This window comes from Ananas comosus, linkage group 5 (assembly GCF_001540865.1).
Source record: "Ananas comosus cultivar F153 linkage group 5, ASM154086v1, whole genome shotgun sequence".
Lineage (NCBI taxonomy): Eukaryota > Viridiplantae > Streptophyta > Magnoliopsida > Poales > Bromeliaceae > Ananas > Ananas comosus.
The window spans coordinates 6,384,438-6,405,036 of record NC_033625.1 but is presented as its reverse complement, the minus strand read 5'-3'; the positions used below and the strand labels follow the sequence as shown (position 1 = coordinate 6,405,036).

General features: G+C 35.3%; 3 protein-coding genes across 6 annotated transcripts; 1 reads left to right on the top strand and 2 right to left on the bottom strand.

The window, feature by feature from the left end:
• On the top strand, positions 1,939–6,788 carry LOC109710435. 3 transcript variants are annotated; one of them, XM_020232985.1, is made up of 7 exons: positions 1,942–2,273; positions 3,054–3,168; positions 3,543–3,704; positions 4,301–4,347; positions 5,144–5,300; positions 6,075–6,165; positions 6,422–6,788. In XM_020232985.1, the coding sequence occupies exons 1-7, from the start codon at positions 2,043–2,045 to the stop codon at positions 6,474–6,476; spliced, it is 858 nt and encodes a 285-aa protein (XP_020088574.1). In that variant the 5' UTR covers positions 1,942–2,042; the 3' UTR covers positions 6,477–6,788. The 3 variants fall into 3 exon arrangements, with proteins under 3 accessions (XP_020088575.1, XP_020088574.1, XP_020088573.1); XM_020232984.1 differs by having other exon boundaries at positions 1,945–2,273; positions 6,066–6,165; XM_020232986.1 differs by lacking the exon at positions 6,075–6,165 and having other exon boundaries at positions 1,939–2,273.
• Positions 7,177–10,338, bottom strand: LOC109710434 (pentatricopeptide repeat-containing protein At1g43980, mitochondrial-like). Its single transcript, XM_020232983.1, has 3 exons — positions 10,196–10,338; positions 8,826–10,101; positions 7,177–8,041 (listed from the first exon to the last, which is right to left on the bottom strand). Exon 2 carries the CDS (start codon positions 10,098–10,100, stop codon positions 9,069–9,071), a length of 1,032 nt encoding a protein of 343 aa, XP_020088572.1. The 5' UTR covers position 10,101; positions 10,196–10,338; the 3' UTR covers positions 7,177–8,041; positions 8,826–9,068.
• Positions 11,754–15,781, bottom strand: LOC109710995 (ras-related protein RABC1-like). 2 transcript variants are annotated; one of them, XM_020233854.1, is made up of 7 exons: positions 15,628–15,781; positions 15,343–15,504; positions 14,465–14,533; positions 13,967–14,032; positions 13,509–13,630; positions 12,903–13,031; positions 11,754–12,462 (listed from the first exon to the last, which is right to left on the bottom strand). In XM_020233854.1, the coding sequence occupies exons 2-7, from the start codon at positions 15,479–15,481 to the stop codon at positions 12,355–12,357; spliced, it is 633 nt and encodes a 210-aa protein (XP_020089443.1). In that variant the 5' UTR covers positions 15,482–15,504; positions 15,628–15,781; the 3' UTR covers positions 11,754–12,354. The 2 variants fall into 2 exon arrangements, with proteins under 2 accessions (XP_020089443.1, XP_020089444.1); XM_020233855.1 differs by having other exon boundaries at positions 15,343–15,726.

Genomic DNA, 20,599 nt, shown 5'->3' with positions numbered 1-20,599 from the left:
TCAAAAAATTATAAAATTTATTTTTTAGATACTTCAAATACGCTAGATCAAATCTAACGGAACTGATCGTTGATTCGAAAGCTCCATCATCGAAAACGGCTTAAGAGCACAGAGACCTCTGTACCTCTAATAGCACATAAGACCTACTCCTATATTATTCATAGTTTGCAAAATTTGTTGTTCTCCTATCTTGTTTAACAATAAATACTCACGGCAAAATAAAAATAAAATTATAAGGTAGTAAGTTGTAGGTTTTTGATCTCCATGGTGAAAAAGTGAAAAAGCCGCAAAGAGGTGAATTGAAGTTTACCCACTTTGATTCTCTGAATTTGCAAAAGTGGGGTTTTGTTTTTTTAAAATTTTAATGTATTCACAATAAACATGAGAAAAATAATGAACATTTGTTATCAGTGCTATTGATTGTATACAACATAAATTATGAAATACTGAATTATAGGCTCTGGTTATCTACTAATACCACTGGATTTTGGGGGCAATAGATGGACAAAATTGAACGATTGTAATTCATATTGCGTACAAAAAATCGCTCTTATCCTAATAAAGGACTTATTTTAGAAAAGTTACTTCGTTTCGACAAATCTATTTTATTACTATTATAATTACTTTTAAGCAAGCAAATAATCTGGTGGAATTGAAGTATCAATAAAATTATGATTTTTAAAACCTTATTAATATCTAATACTCTAGGCCAAAATCTTTCTATTGCTTTGAACTTCACTTGTTATTTTCTAATTTCCCTCTGAACAAACACCACATCTTATTGCACCAGTAGTCAAAAAAATTCCCATTTTGTGAAAAATACATGATATTTTATACTTATTAATTTATTTTATATATGCTATATTTGATAATATTTTGTTAGATTTTGAATTTTATAGCCTATATATGATAACAATGCTACAAAATAGAACAATATTGAACGAAAGTCCAGAATTCGGATTGTATACAAATGTAAAATTGAACTGGACATCACTAGGGGGTGAAAACGGAGAAAATACCATCCGAAAATATTTGTATTTGCATTCGATAATATCCGGATCTGAATAGAAAATATCCGGATCCGGTCGGATACGGACACGGATATGATTTTAGAGAATCAAATTTTTTCGGATATTCGAAAAAAAATGAATATGGATGTGGATATCTAGACTTTAGTCTTATTAATTTTGTACTCTTCATATTTTTGGATCCGTCCGGCCCAATTTCGCCCGCCTGCCTGCCTGCCTACCCCGCCTAAATTCCTTTCTTTCAGAGTCGATCTTTCTTGTCTACTCATCTAATTTATTACCAATTAAGGTATGGAGAGATGATTAATATATGTTATGAAAAAAAAAGTGATTGCCACTTACATTCTAGCCTTAGTGGTGTTGGGTTCAACATAAAACGAATCAAAAAATTATTTTTGGTATAAAAATATTTTTTTCTGCTTGTTTGGTTCGACGTAAAAATATTTTGTCGTAAAAGTATTTTTACAGATTTAAGAAAAAATAATTTTTTTTTGTTTTTGATTGTTTTTTAACGAAAAACAAAAACTCAAGTTACGTAAAATTTTTTTAATTCATTTTTTTTTGCACCTAACCAAAGAAATATATATACATTTTTTTCCTTTCAACCAAATAAATATTGATAAAAAGTTACTTTTTTTTTTTTTTTAACAAATCAAACACTATAAAATATATATATTTTTTTCTACTGAAAATTTTTTTTCTACAAAAATTATTTTTATGATTTTTCGTATAACCAAACACCCCTTAGTTAAAACCTAAACAGCCGACATGTCACGCCGTGATTACTCCTGATGAAAAAGCCGGCAAAAAAATGTTCAGCATCGACGACTCCATTGGCCGATATCAATATCGGCGCCGACTTCCTCCTTACTAAAGTCAAGAACATTAGAACTCGGCGCCGACTATGCTCTATTACTACTACTCCCTCCCCTCGAATCCCATTTCGATCTCCACGGCGTCGCCTTCGTTCTCCTCCTCCCCTCAAACCCCTCGAGCTTTTCGGCCCCCTCGCCCATGGCGACGAAGAAGGGTTTCGACGACGCCGACTCCGAGCCCATATTCGGCGAGGCGAGGGCGGAGTGGGAGGGAGGAGGGGACGAAGAGCCCGGCGCCGCCTCCACCTCCCTCCGCCCCCTCCTCTTCTGCGCCCGCGCCCTCGACTCCTCCCGATTCCGCGTCGTCGCCTCCGATTTCCACTCCCTCGCCTGGGACCGCGTCCTCACCGTCGCCGAGCTTGAAGACCTCGTAATGCTCATCATTTTTACTGATTCAATTGTGTTTTTTCCTACGAATGTACGAGTGATTTTGGGCCGAGACTTTTGTTAGATCTTTGATTCTCAGCGATTAGAGGTTCATTTTGATCGAGAAAAGGAGATGTTGTTGAAAAGTAAAGGTAATTTTTGTTTTCCTACGATTTGAGTAGAAAGGGGGAAAAAAGAAAGATCGGATTTTTGGTCGAGAATTTTGTTGGGTCTTTGTTTGCTTCAAAGTTTAGACATTAAAAAATTCAATATTAGCCGCGATAAAGGAGATACTTGTTTGGAAAATAAGGTAAATTTTGTTTTCCTACGATTTAAGAGCGGAAAGAGGGGAAAAAATTTGATTCCCGGTCGACAATTTTGTTTGTTTTGATTTTGATTCTTTGCCACTAAAGATTCAATATTGGTCGAGAAAAGGAGATTGTTGTTGAAAAAGCAAAGGTAAATTTTATTTTTCCCATGAATTAGAAGTAGAAAAGGGAGAAAAAAAATCAGATTTAGGGTCAAAAATTTTGTCGGGTTTTTTGTTTGTTTTGATTCTTCACCATTAGAGGTTCAATATTGTTCGAGAAAAGGATATGGTTGTTGAAAATTGAAGGTAAAAATGTATGGAGACCCCTCTCAACTACTACAACTATTTAGCTTTTTGCCCATTAAATTGATGTTGGTTATTCTTCTCATTTTGAGCTTCTTATATGCTATATATGTGAGGTTCTTTTGAGGGTTTTTAATATTTTCGAGCACTTATGTTTGTGTTATCCCACAGAGAGATGACATTGGAATTGGTGGTGCATGGGCCGAGTTTGTTGATTATCTCAAATCATCTCTTTCTTCTGGGGATGTAAAGCTTATTTTGAGTGGTCACCCAAATGTAGATTCGAGTGAGTCTAACAATCCTAATTAATTGTCAAATTTGTGTATGTATGCTTATGGTATACAGCATCTGAATTTTCATATATACCGCTACATCGTGAAGTTTCTTACAACAACATTCTTATTATTAGTTGGAGAGTGAGCTAATTCATGGGGGAAGTTGGTTCTTTATTAGAATAAGTTTTTCAACCAGTGGAATTCTTTGTATGTACAATGTGTACGAATCTACGATTTCGAAAGTTTAGATTTTGTTAGGATAAATGTAGACATGTAGTTAAATAATTCACCAAAGACGTATACGTAATACCTATTATATGAATTGGAAGCTCTCTATGACAGGATATTACTTATGAGTGCCTTATGTGATATACTTGATATTCAGGTATTACTAATGCTAAGTTGATAGCAGTCAAGTCAAAGGGGCTACCTCGAATTTCCATTTCTCTCAACAGACTCGCGAGCTCCTCAGCTCATGATGCAATAGCCGACTTCTCATTAGCGCTATATAAAGCATTCAAGAAAAAGGATAAAGACTCTTTAAAAGGTTGTAATTTCTTTCAATTCCTTCTTTCCCCACGTTGGAGTACTTAAGCTTTTCCTTTTGTTGAGGGTAGCGCAAATCTTCATGCCTTAAATTGGGTAGAAGCTTTCGCCTTTTTGGTTTATTGTTTAGTGATGTTTTTTTGCTGTTACATTTGGAATCTGCATAGAGTGATGCAGTTTGTGCTTTTCCAGTGCTTATAATGTCATTTTTCTTTTTTGTTCCCAAATTTCTTTTTCTCTTTACAATTCCTTAAGTAACTACATATGGAAATATAGATTTCTGGATAGTGTTTTCTTAGTCTTCTAATCTCTCGTGTTAGTTGAGATTAGGGGATTTCAAATCTATGCATTTCCTTCATATCTCGTGGTGTTGGAGAAAAGTTTGTATGAGTTCAATGATGCTTTTGACGTTCCAATACTTTTGATTCTTAATATATATCTTTCTTTATTTTCATTGTTTAATATGGAATAATTTTTCGTGCAGTTCTTTCACACCATTATATATATTTTTAAAATGTTGTATGAAAAATGCTTTTCTATCATTCTTGCTTTTGCTTTGATATTGTTCTGACGGGTGTATTGCTTCTTCTGTTCTAGAACAAGAGCGCTCATCAAGGTTGACTGGATTGCTATCATCTGAAAGGGTATTTCTTCTTTATTGTTATGGGAAACATCGTTACTGTCTTTAGCAATTAGCTTGCGTATGTTTCTTACGAAGATACTCTATTTTGGTGAGAATAAATGGACCTTGCAGAAATTATGCCGCAATTTGAAATGAGTACCTAGAATTGATTTTTTATTTTTTTCTCCATAGATAATCTTACATTTCTTTCAATTTCGGAAAGTCTCTTAGACTTTTTTTATGAATTTTATTAAAATTAGTGATCCCCATCAAAATATTATAAATATAAATATTCCATCGAATAACATATTCCATCAATTGGATGGTCCTCAATATAATATGTTAGGTTACAAAATATCCTGTCGAAAAAGTTGAAAATACTAATAAGTTCTGACTTATGATAGGCACATACTTAAATCAAACAAATTTTTAGGATAGGTAACAGAATAAAAAATTTAAAGTTCAAGTACTCATTTCAAAAGGCGCGGTACTTCAGGTAATGTATAAATATTTTTACCTCATATTTTATTTCTTGAAAGCGAATTGCTTAATTCTCTTTCTTTTTCTTGTTGTTCTTATTTCTGTTTAGATTTTATCATCAAGCAAAATTCTGTGTATGAGTCAAATATGGACACTGAAAACATATTAGTCGCATCCATAGCTGACAAGTGTGCCTTTTGGTTATATTGTCGGCCATTTTTTTTTTTATGTATGGTGATCTGTACAGTTATTTAACATAATTGGAGTGGGCTGATTCACAATTTTCCTCGTAATCGAGTTCATATTAGTAGATTATCCAACTTGTTTTCGTTCTACAGGAAAAGAATGATATTCTTCAGAAGCAGCTCGATTCTCTTTCCTTTCTGAGCAAAAGGAAGGTGCCTAAGTCAAAGATACCAGAAAAAGCTCCAAGTCCATCTGATACCATTACAAACCCTGATCAAGTATTAGTTTCTGAGGCGCAACAACCTTCAGGTGAAACATTTATCCTTTTTTTTTTTCTATTTTGAACACTGTTCCGTGAAGAGAATACAAATTGCTCTATTTTCATTGCTTTAATTATGTGCAACCTCTAGTACCATCAAAATATTGTGTAGTTTACTTAATGTGTTTTTATCTGAATTTCAGTGCTTGGTTATAGTGATGCAACTTAAATTTGGTCCGTTATTCATCTGATTTAGCATTTAGCACAGAAACATGCTTAATACTTTATTTTGAGTAATAACATCACACCCTGTGAACCTACGCCTTCGGCTTTCCCAGAATGCACAGAACTAGAAATGGATATGAACAAATGAACAAAATCACTTGTCTAATTAACTTTATGTAACGATGAATCAAGGCATTGAGTAGTTACATTATTGTGACATTAAATATTTCAAAAGAAAAAAAGAGTTATTATCTCATGCAAAGTTTGATGTAAGTAATCTGAATAGTTGATATATCTTATTCTCGTATAATTTATTGATCAGCAGTTGTGTCTTAGTTTAGTAAGCAAGGAATGCCGATCCATGAGTAACCACATCTTAGTTTGGTTACCAATTGTGTCTAAGTTTAGTGGTGTAATAGAACACATCTTTCATTGGAGACTTGTTTCAAAATTCTCACTCTTTGTAACCAGTAGATGCTTTATTTACTGATCTTTACTTTCTTTAACAGTATGCCATAATTAAACACATCTTTCTTTGAAAACTGATATTTAAAACTCAAGAGTCTTATTCAATTTACCGATTATTTTAGCTGCTGCAGAAGTTCTGGCTACTGCAAGTGCAGAAGTTCCAGCTAGCAAGGCTTCTAATCCTACTAAAGCTGGTCGTCGGGTGGCCCCCGTCTCTCGGAGGTTCATGAAAAATTCCTTTTTTACTATTATTCACAAAGGGTAAATATGTAGTAACGCGTCTATATTCATTTGAGTTGTTTCCATAAAATTAATGGAAAATAACTCAAATGAAAACAAGTAAAAGTTGAGCAAGGGTTTCAATAAAAAGAGCAAATTTCGAGGGTGCATTTCATTATGTTCTAAGTGGAGGAGGTCTCATACATTTTTACCTAATTCGAAAGTTGTTATAACTATTCTCTTGTTTGTTTTGGTACAGAGCAAGAGTAAGAGGTGTTTCCTTACAAGATACAGCGGACGACGACGACAAATAATGAGGAATCACAGCTTCATGCCATAAGTTTTCCTCCTAATATACAGGCACACAAGTTGATAAAATATCGAGAAATATCAACTAAAACCGTGTTTTCGGCGTATTAAGTTTACTGTTACCGTCATCAAGGTACTTATTTTCACAAACATTTCGCCATTACTCTCATTACAAATTGATCAGCCCTCATTTGGCGCGCCCTGTACATGAATCATCATAAGTGTATGTTTCTGATCCAAAATGTGATAGTATTGCTTTAAACATGGCTGTGTAGTGCTTGAACCTTACATTATCAAATTTCCTTTTATCCGGAAAATGGTTGTGGTTGTTATCAACAAATGCTATTTCTCTGCTCAAGGTGTCACATTGGGTACATGAAAAAGCTAAGAATGATTTGGAGCCGTTTGGTCCAGTTGGAGCTTCTGCAGTAGTCTAACAATTATATTCATCTAAATCCCCTCCAAGTGCTTTTGACTACAGCAGAAGTTTTGATTTTGAAAAAATAGTACTTGTTGGCGCCATACAGGGAGTGTATATCTTACACCCATACATTCAAGAACTTTAAAAATTCATTTAGAATTTCTAGTTAAAAAAAAAATGATAAGGCTACTGGATAAATTCTGATTATGAAAAGTCTCAGGTGTAAATCTTACATCTACATTGTACGTAGTCCATTAATTTTGCGCAACAACAACTAAGGGACATACAGAAATCAGCTAAATTAAAGTTTATAGCTCAATTACAACTTACAGGCTCACCTGCAAAATGTTCTGAATATTGCTGATCAAGCAATATTCCATACAAATACATCAACAAAAAAGAAATTGTTGCCTTTGCTATATTTTTGAACAAATACACATGGTATTAGAAGCTTTGATTTATCTTCCTTTTCCGAAGACCAGGTTATGTGTAGGGATCTGACTCATCAAGTTCCTATTGAAATAGGATCTACACAAGGAAAAGCACTTGCCATTCGTTGGTTATTAGGAGCATCCCGAAAGAATCTGGGTCGAAATATGGCTTGGCCTCTCTTTCGACAAAAACGATTGGATCGATGCCAGAAGATCAATAGAGTTCTTGAAAACCAATTGAACTGCAGTCGAGGTGTTGCACACCTGCGACTACTTGTCCAGTTTTATGTGTAAGGATCAACTCGCATGTTCCCATTGAAATTGGATCTACACAAGCAAAATGCACTTGCCGTTCGTTGGTTATTAGGAGCATCCCGAAAGCGTCTGGGTCGAAATACAGTTTGGCCTCTCTTTCGACAAAAACGATTGGATTGATGCCGGAAGATCAATAGAGTTCTCGAAGACCAATTGAACTGCAGTCGAGGTGTTGCACACTTGCGACTACTCCAGTTCTATGTGTAAGGATCAACTCGTCAAGTTCCTATTGCAATTGCATCTACACCAGCATAAAGCACTTGCAGTTCGTTGGTTATTCTGGGTCGAAATTTTGTTGCCTCACTTTCGACAAAAACGATTGGATCGATACTGGAAGATCAATAGAGTTCTCGAAAACCAATTGAACTGCAGTCGAGGTGTTGCAAAGTTGCGGTAACTTCATCTGTTGATAACAATGGAAAAAATTCCGCTTATTATCCTATCTTATCATCCAATTGACCAAGTAGCCCAAAAGTGAAAAAAAAAATTAAACAGAAACAAACGTATTAGGTTTTTGCGTTATCTTTCTATCTTATCATGGAATACTATGCACTAATCACTCTGCATCTTCCAAACCAAAAGTTGTGATGCCACATTAATAGCTTCTCCTTCACTAAAACAATAAAGTACTAGAAAATATAAATATAGCAAGTGATAATAGTGACACCGGTGAGTTCAACTGGAATAGAAGTTATCTTCACTAGATCAATAAAGTTCAACTGGAATAGAAGTTATCTTTACTGGAAATAATCTTCTAATATCATAGCAGAAAAAGACATGTACCTCAAAAAACAGTAAAGTACGAAACTCAGACACCTTTTCTGGGTAGGAAAGACCAGAAAATTATCAAGCTTCATTTTGTTGCTGAAAACAACTAGTAGTTACTTCAAAGGTTGCGAAAGAATACCAGCTAAGTTTATTTGTAACAAAAATGAACAAAGTAGTAGCATATTAGCATTCTCTCAAAAAATAGGGCTTGTTTTTACATTTAGCCCCTTCAAAATTTCTTTTTTTACAAATGGTCCTAGCAAATTTATATTTGCATATATGGTCTTCTCCTTACCACGCGAGTGCCAAGTTTTGAGGGTGTTAAATACAAAAAAAAAACCAAAAATTAAAGGTTGCGAGAGAATAGCATGTAAATAAAAATTGGTGTGGTAAGAGATACCATTAACTAATTATTTTACCTTTGATTGCTTGGTCCAGAGAGTGTTATTATGATCCTCTATATAAGTAGATCTGAATTTTGTCAGTAAGCATGAGATTTGCTTCTTAAAAAACAGAGTCCAAAAATGAGCTTCCGGGCTGCAAAAGCACAAGACTCGATTTGAAGTTTCGATTTGCAGCTTTGTGGAAAAGTTGTTGGGTGCATATCAGTGAAAAAGGCACTAGAGCTTCTTAAAACAGCTCTACTCAAACCGCACTTCTGCTCAAGTCCAAAATTGATTATCAAAGTGTTTTGTTTCGTCTCCCTCATCCTCAATCTCCCAATCTAACAATGCCAATATCCTGTAAGTAGCTTCTCCTCCATAATGCAATAACTCATCACCCTTAAATTCGTAAACACAATTCCTAATGCAAATCCAACTGCATCCTTGAACCTTCTTAACACCTCTCTCCTTCATGTGTTTCCAAACCCTCGCCACACTTTCCCATCTTCCTCTACTACCATACAGCTCAGCCAGCACAGTGTAAGGGAGAGAGGAGCGAAGCCCCAACTTCACCATCCTCTCTGCTACTAATTCCGCAATCTCCAAATTTCCATGAATTCTAGAAGCTTCTAGAAGTGTCTCTAAAAGTGCGATATTACGATTGTAAGGCATTTTATCGATAAAACCAAGTGCCTCTTTACACCTCCCCGCTCGACCCATCATGTCCACTACACAAATACAGTGTTCCCAGTTATACGTAACTCGATATTTTGTATCCATTAATGAAAATAGTCTCTTTCCTTCATTAACCATTCCTTCGCTGGAGCAAGCGAGTAGAACACCATGCAAAGTAATTCTGTCTGGCTGAATACGACTATCGAGCAATTTTCCGAATAAGCTAAGAGCTTCTTTCCCTCTTCCATTTTGAGCCAAACCCAGGATCATGGTATTCCATGAAACTAAATCCTTGGAATCAATCTCATAGAAAATTTTCAATGCACTTTCTATAGAACCCAACTTAGAATACATGTCGACAAGAGCACTGGAAATGATTAAATCGGCCTCGAGACCCAATTTACAAATCCAACAATGAATTTGTGTTTTCTCCATGGCGAACCCAAAAGAGGAATGCGATCTCAATATGCTTGTAAAAGTGATTTCATTTGGAAGAACACCCTTCCTTGTCGCCTCCGCAAAAAGGCCCATGGCTTCATCCGTAAGCCCTTTTCGAGCATAGCACGATATCATGGAATTGCAGAGGGCCGAATCCCACGTTTGGATTTCTCCGAACACCCGAACCGCGCCAAGCATTCTGTTACATGCACAATACAAGTCAATAACAGCACTAGAAACTATAGAATTCCGTAAAAATCCCATCTTGAAGCAAAGAGCCAAGAGCTTCTCACCCTCGGCCAAATCTCTAATGTCGGCACAAACATTGATCACGGTCGATATGGTGAATTCGTCGACCGGAAAACCGTAACCCCTCATCGAATAGAAACACTCTAACGCTTGATTGTATCGACGCGAATCTTTGAACACCGAAAGCATGGAATTCCAAGAGACTACATCTGGCTCCTCCATAGAATTAAAAACAGCACGAGCATAGTCGGAGAGGCCGACCCGCCCATACATACCGATAACCGTATTGGCGACCACGGTGTTTGTGGGGATCAAACCATTGCGGAGAACGATCCCGTGAAGCTGCTTAGCATGTTGCAGAGAACATATGGAAGAGGCGGTGATCGAGAGAGTGAACCCACTAACTCGAATTCTGGCCTCTTGCATTCGGTAAAGAACACAAAAAGCCTCATTTTTGTGACCATGCGAGAGATACCCGGAGATCATAGCGTTCCAGGAGACGACATCTCGCTGCGGCATTTCGTCGAACACGCGGCGGGCATCGGCGACGCGGCCGGATTTCGCAAGCACGGAGAGGAGGGCGTTGTAACTGAAGGCGCTCTTCGTGGTGGTGGGCTCGCCGGAAAATTCTCCGGCGGCGGCGGCGGCGGCGGAGGGGAGGTGGGCGAGGGAGGAGAGAGTGGAAAGGCGGAGTCTTTTGGTGTGAGGAGGGGAGGAGAGCATTTGGGGTTAAGGAGTGGTGAGTGGTGGTGGTGGTACCGGCGGAGAGGGAGAGGGTGAAACCCTCCCATGAGTGGTTTTTGTTGTGCGTGCTTTGAGATTGTGTTTCTCTTCTTTTTCTACTTTGTTTACTTTTCCCCCCATTTGTAGAGAGAGAGTGAGAGAGAGAGAGAGAGAGAGAGAGAGAGAGAGGGGGAAATATATATATAGAGAGAGAGAGAGAGGTGGTATATATACTGCACTAACTAATATGAGAGCTAATTATTACTAGTTAATTTTCTTCAACACCCTCCAAATGTTGTAATTTCATAAATACCTTTTTAAATTGTAAAATGTCGTCGGTGCTTTATAAATATTAGGGGAAACTTTAAATAACCCGTGTGGTTTCGTATTTTTTTTACTTTAATATTATATGGTTTAAAGTTTATTAAGTTAGCATCCTGTGATTTCACATTTTTCCACTTTAATACCCTGTGGTTTCAAGCGTATCAAGTTAGCACCATGTGATTTCGCACTTTCTCACTTTAGTACCCTGTGATTTAATATTTTGTTAAATTATATACCTTGAAAATGAATAATAAAAAAAAAATTGAAATCACAGGGTACTAACTTAATAGAAAAATGAAACCACATGATACTAACTTGATACACTTGAAACTACAGGATACTAAAGTAAAAAAGTGCGAAACCACATGATATTAACTTGAAACACTTTAAATCATAAGATACTAAAGTGAGAAAATACGAAACCACATAAGGGTATTTAAAATTTTCCCTAAATATTAAAAGATTTAAGAATTTAAAGGGGGTGTTTAAAAGGGTATTAATTATATTTCAGATTTTGTCCTTACTACGTATCAGGTTTATTGAGTTTGGTCAAAATTTCTACGAAGCCAAACCCTGTTTTAAGCTTTGTATTAGTGCCTCTGCTGCAAATGTAATATCTGCAAAAGCTGAGCTACATTGACCATCAAAATAGAAGGCAAAAGGTGCAGAAAAAAGAAGACAGCTATGAGTGATTTTCCTCCTGGAACAGTCTAACTCGGTAGGGTTAGAGGTGGCAAAGTGGGCGGATTTGGTCAGGCTCGATTCTGATCACTTAATTCCGAGTTTCCGATCTCATGTTCAAGCAGTCGTCAGTTTCCTGTCATCCAAACTTCTGCCAGGTTTCAGACTGTCGCGTCTCCGAATTGTGTAGGATTCAAGTCCCACAAGTTGTGGATAGCTTCGGATTTGAGCTGCTTCAGATCGGCGTTCCGAGACAACAAAAGTTGGTCAGATCTGCAGACTCTCTCTACCAAACTAGGTTTAAGAAGATAGAAATCTATAATTGGATCAAAGAGCTTTGTTATTTTCGTAATGAACATCAGAGGGATACAAAATAAATCACTACCAACTCCAACCATCATCTATATCACACCATCAGAAAAGATGCTATCACCGAAAACACAGGAGAATCAGATTGTGAAAGGATAGAAACAGGTCAGCAGCAGCTGCTTGTCGAAGCATCAGCTTCTGGCGGCTTCTGCTTAAATATGTTCTTCTTCGGCCCAGCTGAACCCTCGGCTACGAGACTCGGTGTGTCCAAAATCTGCATCATGTCGGTTAAAAGATCATTATTATTAGCATAGTTCATAGCAACTGCTGAGAAGTCGATCACAGAAAATGGCGGGGTTCGCAATGAGACGAGATAAAGTTCCAGCATTTACATTTGATCTAAATTAAAAACAACAGTATTAGTTTAGAGATAAAGGATTTTAAAAGTTGGTTAGCAGAGATTTTCAAGCAGGAAGGGCACAAGTTCTGTATCAAACATTTAAAGAAAACAAGACGTAGCAAAACGACTTCCTGGAGTAAGTTTTGGGGCTCTCTCATCTCAACTGCAACTCTTCTAATTGTGGATGCTATGTGCTCAAACTGACATGCTAGTTAAGATTATATAATTTTAATCCATCTATAGATAGTTGTATTAGATTAATTCAGATTACATAATATATATGTTGCAGGTATTAAGTATTTAAATTAGCATACCTTCAAGACGAGTTCCTCAAAGCATTGCTCTACGTTGACTTTCGTCTTAGCACTACATTCTAGAAACAAACATCCGTATTCCCTGGCAAAGTCCATGCCTTCCTTCTTTGTGACAACTCTCTCACTTTCCTGCAGAAATGCAATGTCTTCAGTCAATATGATCCCTTACTAACAGGGAATCGAAAATAGAAAGCCACACCATTTATAAATGAAAAAAACATACATGTAACATCATGGAAACCAGAAATGAAAAGTAGTACAGATAAAAACAGGTAGGCCTTCACTCTTCACATATACCCGTCCTTGCAAAATCATTTATTTACATATACTTCCATGTAAAATTTGATTTTCGTATACACCTCCAAAGTGCAATTTCTTACAGAAATACCCTAAAGTTGGGGATTCATTTAATACATGTGGAAAATCGGTTTGCATCAAGAAAAACTTTTAAAGAGAGGCGTTCTTGCAAGCACATGGATATATGAGTTAAGAACTTTAGTTCTTAAAGGAAATATATGCAGGCTCAGATTTTGTATGTTTATATAAGCAAAAAGATAATCTTGCAGGGCATATATGTAATTGTTTCAAATAGAAATTTGGAATCACCTTGTCTACTTTGTTACCAACCAGCATCTTTATGCAGTCTTGATTTGTTGAATAAAGGTCAATTTCCTTGGCCCAGACATCAGAAAGATTGGTGAATGTGTCCCTTCGTGTCACATCATAAACTGAAACAGATTAACAAAAAAAAGATAAATCTGCAGTTCACATAAGACTCAGAAATAAGCCTACAATGAAGTTGCAGAGTTGCAGGAATAAGGGAGAGAGAAATCATAACACCAATTAAGCAAATTAGTCTCCTTTTAACAAGACAAACTCAAGAAGGAGAAAACAAGAAGCCAGGAAGAAAAACATACAAAATTTTTTGAAAAATTTCTCGACAGTTTGAGCAAGCTGCAGTTCCATCCAATGCAATATTACAGGTGTAGAGCATATACCAAGATTTCTAGTATAGAATTAATGTGATTCCAGCGAATAGGATGGGATTAAAAAGAACTTCATACCCATGATAATCCCTTGTGCTCCTCTGTAATATGAACTGGTTAAAGTTCTAAATCGCTCCTGTCCAGCTGCATGACGACACATCTTGTTATATAACCAATATGCTTGAACAATATTAATAAAATAGATAGTATTTTCACGTCATAGGATACTATTTTAGTCCCATACCACTTGTTAAGCACATCAATGGTGAAGACCCAAGCAACACAAAAACAACCAAGTTTTTTATCTAATGTACTCATGGAGCAATGTTCAACATTTGAGGGACCTATGTACAGTTCTCCTGACAGTTTAACAGTTTATATTAATTCTTCAGTAGTGAACTACGGAAACCCAAAAAACGGGTGAATCATTTTTGAATCATTTTCTTCATTAAGTCCTCAATTTAGCTTTACCAATGAGAAACGCCAATTAGTAAGTGATAAACATTTCTCGTTAGAAATTAGAAGGAAGAAGATTCATACTACGTTCGAAACAACAAAAAAGGAAAAATGCTTCACCTGTATCCCATATCGCAAGCTTCAATTTTTTTCCACCAATATTAACCATCTTTACCTTGAAGTCCACACCTGAACCATGAAAATCATCTACGATTAGGAGGGAAAAAAAAGAGACAAATTATAGCAACATAACACTTCTATCAAAACATGAAATTGCTGCTCAAACCTAATATACAAAATAAAAGCTTGACTAAATAACACAATTAGGAAATTCTGCACTTTCGTGGCAACATAGTCGAAATGAAAATATAAACTGTGCAGGAAGATAGTATAGAACTCATTGAACCATGAGCCAAGATGGAAATGTTTATCATATGGTTTTGTATCCATTTTATACGCCCTAAATCTCCAAAAACACTAGATCACGAGCCAAACTAACAAAGATAGCCAACTTATTTGCCTTTGACAACTATAATTTACAACAAATCTTATATGAGCAAAATTACAACCATAGATCTCAAACTATGAAGAAGGTGGTACTTTGATGCTCAAACATTAATTTACAAAATTCTTGGTTCAAACCTTCAAATTGTTGCAATCAGGTTATTTGGTGCTGACGCGACATCCTAGTTATTTCCACCATTCCAGGCTATCAACTACCATTGCAATACTGAATTTTGACGGCGGCGGTTAATTGTGACAATTTAGAAAGTGAAATTAAAGTTTGTGTAAAACGCTTTATAGTTCAAATTATAGGGGTGCAATTTGACCAAATCATATACAAACAGCCCAAAGATCTCAATTTTCCTACATATAATGAGAAACGTTAAATATACCTACAAAGCAAGATCCTTTGATATACCAATTCAATTAAACGCATCACAATTACCCAAACACCCAGAACAAAGAGCACGTCCATGGATCAAGAGATAACCCACCAATCGTAGGGGAGAGATCGTCGAAGGAATCGGAAGTGAAGCGGAGAAGGAGACTACTCTTCCCCACCCCGGAATCCCCGATCAGCAGCAGCTTGAACAGGTAGTCGAACTCCGGTTGGCTCGAAGACGACGAAGCCATTCCGATTGCTCCTCCCAGAAACCCTAGACGACGCAAAAAGGAGATCCGTCAACAAGTAGCTCAAGAGAGAGCGAGACGGAGCGCAAATTGGATCGGGAGAAGAGCCATTTGATGCTGAGAAAAGCCCTAGAGGTGTCGGGACGAACCTTGGAGAAGGAATCCGAGGAGGAGGTGGAGGAGGAGGAGGAGGAGATCTAGGGTTTTGGTGCGATGGGGAGTGGAGAGTGAAAGCGGTGGTGTGAAAGAGTATAAAAAAATAAAAAAATAAAAAAATAAAAAGAAAGGGGTCGGAATCGCGGGTTGGAGAAAGAAAGCGATGGCGGAGAGGAGAATGGAAAATTAATACGGGAAATATGTACAAACACCCCTAATAGTTTATTTTTTAGTACCCACTCCGCTGAACTTCAAAATGGGAAAACTTCTAATACCCCCCTTGTGATTTCACTATTTCTTACTTTAGTACCATGTGGTTTAAAGTGTATCAAGTTAGTACCATGTGATTTCGCACTTTCTCACTTTAGTACCCTTTAGTACCATGTGGTTTAAAGTGTATCAAGTTAGTACCCTGTGATTTCGCACTTTCTCACTTTAATACCATGTGGTTTAAAGTGTATCAAGTTAGCAACCTGTGGTTTCACACTTTCTAACTTTAGTATTTTGTAGTTTAATATTTCATTAAGAGAAAAATAAAACCACATGATACTAATTTGATACAAAATAAAACCACTGACTACTAACCTGATACAAAAATAAAACCACAGAGTACTAGCTTGATACACTTTAAACTATAGGGTACTAAAGTGAAAATGTGCGAAACCACCGGGTACTAACTTGATACACTTTAAACCATAAGGTACTAAAATAAAAAACTGCGAAACCACGGGGGGTTTTTAAAGTTTTCCCCTTCAAATTTCCACCCCTTTCTAAACTTTGTCAAATAGTTCAATTGGTTATTCTTTTTAGAGGATAATTGTATATGACTCTTTGTACAAATTTTAAATTATAAATATATCCCTATAAAATTTAAATTGTCAAATTTATTCCTCTAAAAGTCCTTCCGTCAGAAAATATATTTTTTTGTTATCAAAATTTGGATATTCGTGAGTTAAAAAAGTTAACCATAGTTAAATAAGAAGTAAAATAAGTGTTTTACCCCTTATATAAATATAATTTGTATTCTAATGTTGGGTTTGACTTTTTTTTATCCTTTCTATTTATTCATGGGACTATGGGCACGGCGAGGCCTATGATGGCGGTGATGTCGAAGGCGAGATATTCGATCACAGTAAAAATAAGGTACGCCGCACGTGCCGCGGCGAAGGCGAGGAGAGAGAGAAATAAAAATACTTTTTTATATGGGCAAATTTATAAGAACAAGATAGGCATTTTTACACCCATCATTAAAAAATTATGGTTAATTTCATGCAAGTCTATACAAATATAGTGAATTATAAATATGCCTCTACAAAGTTCAACTTTTATATATTGTCTCTGTAAAAGTCATAATTTTTCAAATATGTCCTTGCCGTTAGAATTAATTCGGAAACTTTAGTTAACTATAGGTTAAATGCTTAATCCTGATTAATTTATAAAATAACTTGATATTTTTGTCCCTCTTATATTATACTGTTGTGTCTCTTGGAAAGAAATATTTATGATGACAAAAATAACATTTCATATAAAATATAAATAGTTCTATAACAGTAACAAATCAGAGTGACATATTTGAAAATATTAGAGCTTTTGTATAGACAATATATGAAAGTTAAACTTAATATAGATATATTTATAATTTATTATGTTTGTAGGGACCTATATGTATTTAACCTAAAAAAATTAAAAGTGAATCAAACGATAGGAATATATATATATAAATAAATTAGAACTTTTGAAAGGATATATTTGCAAACTAGAGAATTTTTGAAGGAATAAATATGATAACTAAAATGTTATAGAAATTTATTTATTGTTTGATATCTTTTCAGGATCTGTATGAAATTAATCCTTCTTTTAAAGAAAATTTACAAATTACGCAACATATGTTGTCTCATATATGATCTGGTGAAGCTTGAAAATATATATTAACATTTATCTTTCTACTCTAATGCTTGAAAAATAATAAAAGCTGAAGATTAATTCAGATGATTTGCCAGGATTAAGAAAAGTTACTAATTAGAGACATACTTTTCTAAGAAAAAAGTACTAATTTTAGCAAATGTCTCAACCTCTCAAGATAAGTCACTAATTAAACACCTATTTTCGAAAAATATTTTACATGGTATATTAAAATCTGTCTTTTTCTATTCTAATACCTAAAAGGAAAGTAAAATAAATTGAAAAGTGGTTCAGCTTATTTTTCAACTCCAATGCTTTATTTTATTCCTAAAAATAAAAAAGTAGGGACTTTTTTTTTTGGGTTATTTGCATACACGTTCTTGCAAACATAGTGAATTGCGGAAATATCTCTGCAAAACGGAAACTCTATAAGTTGTTCCTGCAAAAGTCCGAATTTATGCGGATATGTCCCTCTGATTAACATCTGTTAGAGAACTATTTATTTTTTAACAGTTTTTATGTGAAATGACCATTTTGCCCTCACAAATATATCCCTCCAAAAGCATCTTCCCCTTCTCTTTCTCTTCCCCTTCCTCTTCGGGCCGCAGAAGTGGATGGCGGCGACGGCACGGGTCGAGCTCGCCGGCGACGAAGAAGAGGGAAGAGAAAGAATGAGAGGAAGAAAAAAAGGGAAGAGGAAGAAGGAGAGGAAGAGGGAGAGGGTTCGTCGCCGCGCGCCGCCGCCGCATCTCTTCCTTCGCCGGCGACGAAGAAGAGGGAAGAGGAAGAGGAAGAGGAAAAGAAAAAGGGAGAGGAAGAAGAAGAGGGAGAGGGAGAGGGTTCGCCGTCGCCGTCGCATCTTCTCCCTCGCCGGCAATGAAGAAGAGGGAAGAGGAAGAGGGAGAGGAAGAAGAAGGGAGAAAAGGGAAAAGGGAGAGGAAGAAGGAGGAAAAGAAAGAGAGAGGGTTCGCCGTCGCCGCCGTCGTCGCTGCCGTCGCTGCCGCTGTCGCCCTCGCCGGCGACGAAGAAGAGGGAAGAAGAAGAGGAGGAAGAAGAAGAAGGGTAGAATCGTAAATTTACGTTATAATTAACCATGGTTAAGTACTTTAACCGTGGTTAACGAAAATTTTCTAACAGTCCTTAACGGCAGGGACATATCTGCATAACTTTAGACTTTTGCAGGGATAACTTATGGAGTTTTTGTTTTGCAGGGATTTTTCTGTAATTTACTATGTTTGTAAGACGTGTATGCAAATAACCCCTTTTTTTTTTGCATTTTGAATCCTTACATTTGCAGATTATTTGTAAAAAAATACCATCAACACCAATCCCAACCATAATTTTTCCTTGAGAGAAATTATAGTTTTAATTTCCTGAGAAATTTTATGCGCAAGCATTTGTGTTGATATTATAGTCTTTTTAACCATTAGACTATTAGAGTAACCCTAGCGGCCCTTAAACCATGTCTTAACTATATATATATATTATTGTTGACTTCTGATTCAATGGCCAAAAAGGTAGATCTAAGAACTGTGCTTTCAGAAGCAATTCAGCTCCGTTAATATTTTTAGTGCTCGATTAGTATACAATCTGTTGCTATACATTTTCAATCACAGTCATCATTAATAGAGCATATGACAACTAAGGATTTTAGACTTTTTTTATGGTGCAAAAGCATGAGTTACTTTTTGAGGTTCAATATTAGAAGTTCCAAATTTGAAGCTCACAAACATAAATAGTTTTAATTATCAAATTAATTTGAAGCACACAAACATAAACAAACAGCACATTTAGTTGTGCTTACACTCTATTTGGCTCTCCAAAATCTTAATTTTTCTAATTTTATTACTTGGAATTATTAATTAATGAGATTTGGTTCATTTGCAAGGATTTGATGAAATTTCTTGCTATTCAAATGACTCTCATCTAAACATTAATTTGCTATAAGTTATATTTTACTTAATTTTAAAATATCCCTTCTAAAAATAGTTTTACACAACTAAGGACAGAATTTTTTTTAAAAAAATTAAACTATTGAAATAAAATCTCATCTTTCACCAAACAACAAACGAAATGATACTCAATAGAACTCCAATTTTATTGCAAACAAAAATTTTAAATTATTTGAAAATAGATTTGAACTGAATTTTTATTAATTAAAATTTAACTAAATTTAATTGTTGTAACTCTTTAATCATCCTCTTATGTACTAGTACTAAAATTTCCAGTAAAACAAAAGAAAAAATTGGAAACAAAAAAAAAAATTCTGAATTTTAGCTCTATCGAAAGTCAATTATAATTTGAAACTCTGTTACAAATAAGAGTGTCAACGAGCCGAACACGAGCAAGTTGAGGCCAGCTCGTGTTCGGCTCCTTTCGTAAACGAACAGAATACGAGCTAGCTCATGTAAGTATCGAGTCGAAAAATTTAGCTCGTTCCGAATATGAGTTGGCTCATGAACAATAAGTTAAAAGACTTACAAATGATATGCATAGAGAATAAACTTATGAGATATTACCCATTTAATTTGATCGAATAGTTGAAACTTTATATATAAACTAGTTAAGGGACCCGCGCGATGCTGCGGGTAGTTATTTTAAAATTTAATTTTAAAAATTAGTTATAAAAATTAATTTCAGAATTTAAATGGTACAATAAGTATATCAAAAAATTTTAGTAGGCATAGTAGTCCTCTATTCGTTAGTGAAATAATTTTAGTAGTTATCGTAGTCCCCCAGTAGTTAGTGAATGAGAAGAGAAATCATTGTTTGTGATTCTTGCAATTAATTTTCGTCAAATATAAAATTAACTTAAGCTGCATCAATTTTTTTTATTTTGTAATGTATAATTTATATGTGAATGCTCAATATTATAAAATTCATATTTATATCTAATACCGGTAGTCTAAATTATTTAACATTTCTTTATATATTTTACATTTTATAAAAATAAATAGTAAATTATATAATAAATTATTATATAATAATATATATCTATATAAACATAAAATACTATATATAATAAATAAATGTATATAATAAATAAACATATATTTATAAATA